Source organism: Accipiter gentilis, chromosome 6, assembly GCF_929443795.1.
Source record: "Accipiter gentilis chromosome 6, bAccGen1.1, whole genome shotgun sequence".
Lineage (NCBI taxonomy): Eukaryota > Metazoa > Chordata > Aves > Accipitriformes > Accipitridae > Astur > Astur gentilis.
This window is the reverse complement of record NC_064885.1, coordinates 13,068,057-13,079,248: the sequence shown is the minus strand read 5'-3', so window position 1 is coordinate 13,079,248 and position 11,192 is coordinate 13,068,057. Positions and strand designations below refer to the sequence as shown.

The 11,192-nt window shown below is 48.3% G+C and overlaps 1 protein-coding gene across 1 annotated transcript; it reads right to left on the bottom strand.

Moving 5' to 3' along the window:
• Positions 1–9,166: 9,166 nt before the first annotated feature.
• LOC126039374 (fibrinogen-like protein 1-like protein) lies at positions 9,167–9,816 on the bottom strand (the record flags this gene model as incomplete). Its single annotated transcript, XM_049802452.1, is given in 2 exon segments — positions 9,167–9,291; positions 9,294–9,816. Coding segments are annotated over 2 exon segments (648 nt in total), but the record flags the coding sequence as incomplete, so codon positions are not given.
• Positions 9,817–11,192: the final 1,376 nt, after the last annotated feature.

The following is an 11,192-nucleotide window of genomic DNA, read 5'->3' as shown; positions in this document are numbered from 1 at the left end:
AGATTAAGGGACACAAACAGGCAAAATTATAGCAACGGGCACCCAGCTCAGCACAAAGCACGCCGAGTCACTGAGCCATGCATCAAGCTGAGAAACAGCCCAGGCAAAAGCCTGCTCCGAGGTGAGAGTCGGCAGCAGAGGCGATGCAAATGCTGAATGCAAGACAGGACAATGATGAGCTCAGGCACGGTGGGATTTACACAGTTTGCAGTCACACAGTCCTGAAACTGGATTACATTCACCTTTGAGGTGTCCTGAGAGATGCAGGCAGGCAGGGATGATGCACCAGCCCCCTCCCCATCTCTTGCCAGGGCTTAGCATGTGCCATGCCAGCCAGACCTGTGTCACAAGCATCTCCTCACTAACCAGAGCCACAGAGGGACAAAGTGGATATAATTTCAGGCTTAAATCGCTTTTTTTTCTCTCTAGTTTCTGGCCTTTTTTTCCCCAGCTCCACAGCCTGGCACAAGCACACATGCCTGGAGAGCACCCAGGCGCAAGCTTTTAGGCACCTCTGATGAAAACATGGGATAATCAGTGGCATAAAGCTAACATAGATGGCCACAGGCATCTGAACTTTAATCCAGTTTGCAGGTGGAGCAGAGCACCCTCTGAAGCACACAGGTGGGTCCTGCAGGTGTTCTGGAGGAGTGAGCAGCAGTCCAGGGTATTTTTCAGACCTGGAGGAATATGCACAAATAGCTGTTTTGCATAGTTTTCACACTGATTGGTGCAAACCTCACTTAGGAACTATTTCTTCGTTTTTCAGCCACATTTACATTGCTCTGTGGCTCTCTTTTCCTCCTCTGTGATTCATTACAACCATGTCAGCCTGTCCCAAGCTGCCTGTCAAGATGCTGAAGAGAGAAGCAATTTTAAAAGTACTGTCTGCAGACATTTTAAAGCAATAATGGGAATGTAGGTGTCCTGGGAAACTAAGAATTAGGCAAGCCACAAGAGAAACAAAGATATTGGAGATAACACAGGCTTTCTGGGAGTGCTCCTCTGTGCAGGGCCACGCTGCACAAAAGGGAATTTCCAGGTTTTTCCCCAGGAGCATTTGCCATCTGTTCACCAGCTGCAAGCAGACTTTGGTCCTCTGGGACAACATATGTCTAAGGGAAGCAGAGAAATACATCAGTGAGGCTTTTAGGGACATCATAACTCCCTCATCTCCAGTCCAGCAGCTCTTGTGCTGCAGAGGAGGGAAGTCTCATAGGCAAAGGGCACCCAGCCTGGGGGAAGTGGTGACAGATCCCACAGAGGAACCTTCCCCGGCAGACAGTGGACCAGAGCAGGGGTCCCACACAGGAACAGGCAGGCTGCAGTGCTGAGGGTTTTTGTAACTGGCTGTTTGGATCCTAAAGTGCGTGATGCCAGCTACAGCCATATGGATGCAACGCAGTCTTGGAGAGAGTGCACCAAGGGAGTTTTGGTCCTGAGTGCAATGCAAGGTGGATGTTCCAAAGGTGTCTCAAAACATGCACTGTCACTTGGGAGGTTAGAGATCAATTCTCCAAAATGATCCCAGCACCATGCACAGAGGCAGAGGGAAACAGCCCCTGTGTCTGGGAGGAGAACAGAGTTGGGACAGAGTTGGGACAGAGAGGTCAGATTTATTAGTAGCTGAAGAAACTGGGAGTCGATGGGATCTGCACAAGCATGGGTATCTCCATTTGACCCAGACAGAGCTGGGATGCTAGTGTGTGCATGCACAATAGTGATGGATGGGGATGGGTTGGACTCAAACCTGAAGGGCATTCAACAGATGCAGAGGAGCACACAGCTCCCAGCTTAGTGCCTCAAGATAGGGATCCTTTCAAGTCCTAAAAATTCAAAATCCTTAAAAAAAGGACTAGAACTGAAACTGCTAGCATTCCTACCAGGAATAAGGTAGGGAGGAGAAATATGTTGTGAAAGCTTTATTATCAACCAAGCAGCAAAGTTGGTGGCCTGAATATGTCATGTTCAGAGAGACCAGAGAAACTGTATGGGTAGAAACAGTGGGAAATGTCCACTTAGAACGTGTTAAAAGGAGGTCAAAAGGAGCAGGCAAAAGGGTAAAATGCAGGGAAGGCATTTACAGACACTGTGGTGAAGGTTTGGAATAAATATAATCAACTTAACCGCAGGCAGACATTGAGAGGGTCAAAAGAGCCAGCAGGGACACCAAACAGAGCAGATGACACTTTTGGTTGCCATTCAGAAGGTGGAAATCACATTCAAAGAACAAGAAAAATAGAAAGCATTATGAATTTCAACAAGTGGAATGTAAAACCACAAAAGGCAGGCCAAAAGTAATTTTACTGTGCAATTTGAGAAAGACAAAAACTAATATTAAAAACTCATTCACAGCTGTCAGAAGTGGAAAGTCTGCCAGAGCATCTGTAGGCTCTGTAGAAGATGCACCAGGGATGCTGAGGGCAAGGAGGGCAGAGGGAGGAGCACTGCATGAGTTCCCTGTGGTGGTGGGGAGCCTGCTGTGCTGAGGCTGCCATGCCACGGGAGCAATGGTGCAAAGCATTTCCACCTCCAAGCCCTTGTGGGGTTGATGGCAGAAATTAAAATTGAGAAGTCAGCACAAAGAAGCCGCAGACCTCATCATCCATCAGATGAATAGTCCCAGACCTCCAGGACTAGAGACCATCGTCTGGGAGCCCTCGCCAAACTCCACCAGGATATTTCTGATCTGCTGACAGCATGCTGTGACCTGTTACTTGCCTACCAAGGCAATGGAGGTGGCACAGATGGTGTCCATTTTTTAAAGGTTCAGTCACTCATCTAAGGATCCCCAGATTTAGAGGTCTTGTTTCTGCACCTAGCAAAGTGGTAGAAATTGTAATAAACATGGAATTCATGGGAACTCATGGATAAATACAATAACTTGAGAAAGACTCAATATAGCTTTTTAGAGGAAAGTCATGGCTCAGAAATCTGTTGCAGTTGTTGGAAGGAGATGTGGACAACAGTGATCCGATCAATATAATGTAATCCAAAAAAACCTTATAAGAAGATCTATCATAGAGTTTTCAAAGACACTGAGCTATAACAGATCAATAGCTTGCAAAGCTGGGAAGCAAAGATAAGACTAATTGGTAAATTTTCACAATCGCCTATTGGATGCTACAAGTATCTGTACTGAGGCCGGATTTTTCAGCATATTCATAAGTGATGGAGAAAAGGCAGTAAATAGCATGGTGACGTTTTCTGGTGGAGAAAATAGTTCGGAACAGTCATATCTAAAGGTGGCTGCAGAAAGCTGCAGAAAGATGTCAGGCTGCAGAGTGAGTGGGTGATAAAGTGACAAATGAAATTCAATGTTGATAAGGATAAAGTGAAGTACATCCCTAACTGTATGCAGTGGTGGACTCTAAATTAGCTATTACTGTTCAAGAGGCCAATGTGAGGGTAATTGTAGGCAATTCAATTGAAAACATCAGCTAAAGGTTCAGGAGCAATCAAAAAGTAAAAAGGCTTTAGAAATGGCAAGGAAAGGAATGGGCTTTCAGCAGAAAACATCACTTGCCACTGTAGAAACCAGAGGGTGCTCATGGCTGTGTACAGTTTTGGTGCCTGGCTCAGAAAAGATGTAGAAGAACTGGAAAAGTCACAGAGGTGAGGAAACTGGGTGATCAGAGGTGGGAATGGCATCCCTGCAGGAAAAGGCTGAATAGATCAGGACTGCCCATGTTAGAAAAGAGATGAAAGCAGATGAAATTCCTGTAGGTAGGTTCCATCCCAGACACCAAATGGTGGCCAACAGAGAAGACTGGATCGATGCTAAAGGATTGGACTGCAGGATGGTGGCACATGAAACATGGGTGCAGTCCAACCAGCAGTGCCTGCAGTGTTTCTTGCTTTGCAGGGGTGGGTGAAGGAGATGATGCCATGCTGGTGGTCTTGCCAGATTTCCCATGGGGTCACTGGCTCTTCTTTATCATGGCAGTTGAAAAATGGAGGAAGAGACTGAAATCTCTTGTCATGGGCTCATGGTACCCACTTCTGTCTGGAACAGAGGCTCTTCACCAGGAGCTGGCATGGCCATCTGTCATGGCTTAACCCCAGTCAGCAACTAAGCACCATGCAGCCGCTCACTCACTTCCCCCCACCTAGTGGGAATGGGGGAGAGAATCGGGAAAAAAAAGTAGAACTTGTGGGTTGAGATAAGAACAGTTTAATAGAACAGAAAAGAAGAAACTAATAATGATAATAATAACAATACTAAAATGCCACTAATAATAATAATACAAGGATAGGAATATACAAGTGATGCACAATGCAATTGCTCACCACCCACTGACCGATGCCCAGTTAGTTCCCGAGCAGCAATTCCCCCCAGCCCCACTCCCCCCAGTTTATATACTAGGCATGACATCCCATGGTATGGAATACCCCTTTGGCCAGTTTGGGTCAGGTGTGCTGGCTGCGTCCCCACCAACTCCTTGTTCCTCTCCCTCCAGCCTTTTGCTGGCTGGGCATGAGAAGCTGAAAAATCCTTGACTTAGTGTAAATGCTACGTAGCAACAACTGAAAACATCAGTGTGTTATCAACATTCTTCTCATACTAAATCCAAGACTTATCACTCTACCAGCTACTAGAAAGAAAATTAACTCTATCCCAGCCGAAACTGGGATACCATCCCTTAATTTCTAGGGACACCCGAGCCCTCCTCAGTGCTGCTGCGTGAGGCCACAGGTGGTGGCAGGAGAGAAATACTAACAAAGGTGTTGTTGAGATGCAGCCGCACCTCCGAGGCTGAGGAGTCCTAAGTGATGGAAAGTTCCAGTGTCATGATGGTATGCAGTCTTGCTGCAAAAACATTTGTTTGGGAAGGCTGGATCTCCAGACTGCTGCAGCAGAAACCACACACTCCCCAGACAGCTCAGAACCAGACACAGTGTACCTGTTGCTGCCTGTTTCTAAGGTTTTCAGAGCTCAATTAGTGGCTGTTGGAGGAGGTTGAAGCAGGAGGTACTGGTGCAGTTTTGCCACCCAGATTGCAGCCTGTTCACTTGGTTGGTGCTGTGTTACAGGGGTCAGATTTAAGGCTTTAATCTTATGACACACTCCAAAGTCACTGAAGGATCCGGGTGCCAAGGCAAGCTGTCCTTTGGCGTGGCCAAGTACCAGGCACATGAGAAGGTCACCTCACACGATCTTTGCACATCACCAGAAAGGGCTCCAGGGACAGCTTGGGAAACACATGGCTTTAGGGTCCAGATAAAGCACAGCATTCCTGCTAGAAACATAGAGCTTGTAATGAAGAGCAGTGAAAGTGAAATATGGCCTTAATGAGAACTAGCAGGCAAAGAACAGCTTTGTCAGCATCACTGGTGGGTTTTGCTCTTGAAATGTGAAAATGCATGACTCACCATGGGGATCTGGCCGTTTCTGTCTCCAACTGCTGCTGGAAGTGCTCCCGCCTCTGCATGCAAGGCCACCTGGGGAGGACTGCCACTTGTCATAGTCTGTGACAGTCCCATTTGTGGTGGTGCTGCCATATCATGCCTACAGTGCATCACTTCTCTGCTTCCTCTGCCTATAAGATGGGGCCAGCCTTTGCTTGCCCTGAGTGTGTAGGTGTCCATGGAGCTGTATTTATCGATCTGGGCAGGATTTGACCAGGCTGCTGTGAAATGAAGGAGAAAGACAACCCACAGAAGTAAAATTTAGGAACTGGAACAGCTCTCTGTTCCACAGCAGGCAGGCGCAAAGAAAACCGAGCAGCCACTTCAGCCACTGCAGGAGGCTGGGTATTCCCACAAGCCCACGATGAGGAGACCCCAGGGATGGGGTCCTTCTGTGCAAGAGCACTATGGCAGACGCAGGCGGACACATGGCATGAGACATCTGCATCACATCGTGCTGTGCCTCCCTCCGCTCGGCTGGGTGCCAAGAGCCGGTCTTCACGCAGACATCACCTGATGTGGCCTTGGGAGGAACCAGGGCCAAGGGTGCACTCGCAGGGAGGGGAAGTGCCAAGTGGAAGTGGGTCAGGTCACAACGTAATGGCTAAGGGAAAGTAGCAAAAGCTTTTGGGGGAAGGTAGAATATCAGTTTCTTCTCCAAAAGAGATGGTGGCATCCCATATAATTAAATCCTTTGGAAAAGGTTTGGAAACCCTGCTTCAGAGAGAGCTGACTGTATTCCCTCTGCCTGGAAAGAAATTTTCTGCTATATATCCATGCAATGAGATTCTTGGTGCTTTCTTCCTCAGATGGCCTTGCTCACACTCTCCTGTGTGTATGGCCTGTGCTGATGGGCTCCCAGCACTCCTTGCAGCAGTAGGACAGAGCAATGAACATGGAAGAGAAAATTGCAGCCTGCAGCTAGACTCCTTGGGCAATATTTCTGGGCTCTCCTTCACACTGGAAGCTGCCTGGCAAACCCTGGGGTGACAGCACCCTCTGGAGACCGGGACAAATGCAAGCAATGAGACCCCACCTTTCTCAAATCACTTCTTTTCACGTTGCCTTTGCATTTTAAGTGCATTTCATGATGGTGATTGGTGCTATCTTGCTTGGCCAGAAAGAGGACCCTGCTGAAGAGGGCTAGCTTGCCACACCATGTCTCAGTTACTATGGCACAAGCTGGCCGGGCCTCTCCAGAGAGAGCAGAAGAGACCTTAGGGCACACAGCAACCTAGAGTTTGTAGAAAAAGCAAGGTATCACTTGACAAAAGTCACACTGTTTAGAGATAACATGAGGACATGGCACAAAAAGGACTTTTCTGCATCCAGCTAAGGAGACTCACCATGAGGATGGGATACCCGGCGGTATCCTCCTTCCCGTTGTGGAAGGGGAACCTGCTGATGGGAACACAGTGCAGGTGGGTGTTGCTGCCTTTCTGCTACCTTCCACCATATCAGCGGTGCACAGCAGGTACACATCCATCAGGTCCTGGAGGGGAGGGCATTAGCAGAGGGGCACTTTAATCACACGTCTCCAAACCTCTCTTAAGGCAAGAGTGTTAGCCAAAAAAAGATTTCTAAATGCAACAAGAAATTCCCAAGTTTGACAGCTGAGAAGATTTTATTTAAGTTATTATCATCTCCTACATTGGGTATAGTCTTCGTTCTGAGCTGGCAGCTGCCTCCTCTTGCCTGTCTTGCACCACATGACTCACTGCAAAGGGGGCTTGAACAGGAGGTGGTAGGAGGCAGGGAGAGAAATAAAAGGCAGACATGCAGATCCAGTAAAACCATAGTGTAAAAAAATCTTACAGAAGCATAACAAGGTAATAAAAGATTTGTTTCCACCAATTTTTATTTGCTAGCCTATCTTTGCCCATTTATGAGGAAGGCAGCTCTCATCTCACTGAGCCAAAGACACTCTCAAATTCACGTGCCGTTGTAGGCATTTTTAGTACATTAGTACCACAGTGGCTGGAAGCTGAAATGGATGGCATCTGCTGACGTGCTACTTCCCTCAAAGAAAGGAGCGTATTGATCCTTTCAAGAAAAATGTAAAGCCATGATTTTTGTGGGAAATGTTGTTTTGCATTGGTGGGCTAATGATCAATGACGGTATCGGTGTGTCCATAGGCTTGACACTGGCAGAGATGATAGATCCTGCTTGACGACTTCTGCATTTGGTGAGCTGTAATGTTGAGTCCTGACATAAATCAATGCAAATGTTGGTCTGTTCACTTATCTGCTGATACCTTGTACCAGAGTTCTTCTGAGCCCTTCCCATGCTCCCTCACTTTGCTCAGATCTGAGTCTACCCTTCACAAACAAGACCTCTCACACACCATCTTAAAATCCCTAAAGACGCAAAATATCTCACATATATCACCTTTCCTGGGATGTGTTAGTTATACACAAACTGTGCTAAGCCTGCAGCTTTTCTTTGTTAAGCCTGACTGCGTTAACCCTGCAGCTTTTTGTGTGCTTCAGCTCTTGGAAAGACCAGGCAGTGTTTTGGGTGTGCTGTTAGAAAGTCCCGGCACAGGAACAAGGGATCATGCAGTCGTTTTTGAGGGCAGGCTGGCTTCCCTTGCTCACCTTGGGCTTGAGGGCTTCCAGGTCACATCCCCCTGCCAGGGGAACACTAGGGCACCAATGGACTCATCCTGCTTCTCGTCTCTGCAGGTCGTGACTGTGGAAGTGACCCTGTGGTAAGCAAAGGGAGTGCAGCAGTGCCTGCCTGCAAACCATGACACTGGCTGATACGGCAGCAAAATCCCCTGCCTGTGAGGAGCAGTGCTGCGGATGCCAGAGGGATGGACTGAAGGAGCCAGGAGGTCTTTTCACAAGGCAATTTTATGGCACTTTGAAATCTCTTTTCAGTTTCAAAACAGCAAAAGCAGGATGATGCCTTCCCTCCATGCTGTCATCTCTCGGAAGTCATCGTGGCCCTGGCTCAGGAGATGGACTCCCCATGGCGCTTAGGGATGTGAGTTGCATGGACAACAAAACCTAAAACTCACTGTTGCTGAGAAAAGTGAAAAGGTTTTGACATTTCCTACGCTTGCACAAAACTATTGTGAGGCAGAAGTCCGCATGCAGTGTTTCAAGTTTTATTTATGCATTGCTTTTGCCCTGCAGTCCCAAATGCCTGTCCTACAGGAAAGCTGAGCTTCAGTGGTGGAAACCTTCTAGCACATTAACCTCTGTGAGCACTTCAAAGGTTTGAAATAGACTGTTACAATTAATACTGTTTTTTGAATACAGATTTATTTGAATATTTAATAACTATTAAGCCTGAAATGTAGAAGGTACAGAGTGGGAATTTGACTGTGCACATTAATATCTTGAGCAAGATCTTCAGCAAGTGAAAATTAGGTAGTTTGCCTGAAGTTAAGGATGTAAATTAACTTACAAAGCCATACATGTCCACTGGGTTGGCTGTTTCACATTTTATTTGAAGCACACTACAGATCTGGAAACTCCAGATTTTGCAAGAGACTGTTCTGATTATTAACATAATTAAAATTATCTGACTCTGAACAAAAGGATAAAGGCACAGTGGAGGAGTAGAGGGAATCTACAGGAGAGAGAAGAAGTGGAAAATGCCTTATTTTCTTCAGTAGGTAGGATATGGCCAACCTCAAAAAAGACCCCCTAGGACACTGGGTTTGGCCATGACATATTTTGCCTTTTTCCATCTCTTTGCAGAGACAGAGTTAGCCTCAGGTTGGACAGAAAGGAAATGAAAATGCAACTAGCAGGAGGAAGCTGGTTTGATGAGGATGGCAGAAGCTTTGCAGTTCCCATTGCACAGGCTGCCCCACGTTATGGCCCCTTTGGCATTCAGCCATACAGAATAACACGCTGAGTACCACCACCGCCACCGTAGCTGGAGGCACAGTTCCCACTGTAAGTGTCCTGATCCAGATCTTTAGTGGAGAACTTCATGTTGTCGTGCACAGTGGAAGCACTGTTTGTGGTCCTGGCGTCCCCTGCCAACCCAGAGTACATTCCCAGCCTCAGCCAGTAGCCATGGGACTCATCTTCCAGGCTGAAGAGGTTGTAGTCTGCAAACTTGGTGTTGTTTGGACCATCCCAGATGACAAACCTGACCTGGTAGATCTTCTGTCTGGAGATCTGATGGATGTACTCAGTGCCCAGCCAGTACTCGGTGTGCAGGTTCCCAAAGCCGTACTTGTAGGTGCTCCAGGACTCAGCCCAGGTGATCTCTGTGCTCTGCCGGTTCCTCTGGATGACCGTCAAGCCCCCGTCCATCACATTAATTTCACAGTACACCACGATGGGGTGCAGTCCTGTGGGCTGGATGACGTAGATGCCACTGGGGCTTCCAGCAGAGACCTCACTGCAGTCCTTGGGCCAACCTGGGGCAGGAGAGAGGGTGATTTAACAAGACCCTGTGCAACAAGACAGAGGGGCAGTCCATAGTCCTCCCGTAGCTGGTTCTGCAACACCAAGACATTAATGAGACCTGGATTGCCTGAGGAGCACAGATCATGCAAATGTCACCCTCACCTGAGCACACAACGCCTGCGTCCTCACTGTGCCTGCAGTTGTGCTCTCCTCAAGCCTGCAGTGAGCACTCAGTGAGGAGCTTCTCCTCCCCATTGCAGTTAACGTTGTCCGGCCAGATAGTCCCAGATCCACTCCCAAAATAAGCATTGCCTGGGGCTGATACTGCCTCTCTGCAGCTGAGCTGCCTACACACCACAGAGGCACCTCTCATGTCCCAGCTGTCATCACACACCGTTCCCCACTCATTGCGGTACCAAACCTCCACCTATCCGGAGCACTTTTTGGAGCCATTCACTAGCCGGAGCTGAACTGGAGCATGGAAAACAACAGTAGAGAGGAGATCTGGAAATGGGGGGACCACACCAAAGAAAGGTGGAGCCCAGATCAGGAGGTACTTTCTGGCTCAAGAAGTGGAGTCCAGGCAGTAAGATGTAAGGCCTCTACACCTCTGATCCTGCTCCTGGCCAGGGAAGGAGCCTTTGTCTTCTAAAATCTCCATTTCCAACTATTTTTGGTGTGTTGTGGCCCCAGAGACTGGGCACAGGTTTGCCATGTGTTCCCTCAGCCATGTGGACGTCAGCTGTCCTCTTCCACCACTGCAGGAGCTGTGTTTCACCCTCCTGGGACGGTGAGTACCCCAGGAGCAAGGCTGAGGGTGAGACAGGGAATGGTGCAGTCTGGTGAAGTACACTCAGACAAGGGTATTTCAGAGGAGAAGAACACTCTTCTAGTTCTTAGCCATGGGACAAGTGAAATAGCTGGAGATGCTGGTGGCAGGAGAACCCTTCCTTTCTTCTGCATCCTTCTCACTGACTGTCCCTACCATCCTCCAGCACAGCAGGGGATGTGTGGGGAGGGACAGCCTTGGCTTCAGGAGGGGATCAGAGCAAACCCTCTGCACTTCTCCACACCTACATGTGAGCAGAAAGGCCTGTGACCGCAAGGTCCTGTGTCTGCACCCATCTGACTTTTGAGGAAGGGCAGGCGACTTGTGCTGGGGCATGTATCTGTCTTGAGGGATGCTGGGGCTCTGCTGACACCTTGGGGGGAGCACCAGGTTGGAAGATGCCCTGCCTGACAGCCTGCTCTGGGGTGGTCCTAGCTGTGTCCTGCTGGCACAGATGGAGACCTTCCATGTACCTCCCATTCGCTGATGTGTTCAGAGCATACACAGTGTTACTCGAGACAGATTGATTGAAGAGGAGCAGGCTTTGGATGCTCTGTCGTGGTTTAACCCCAGCCAGCAA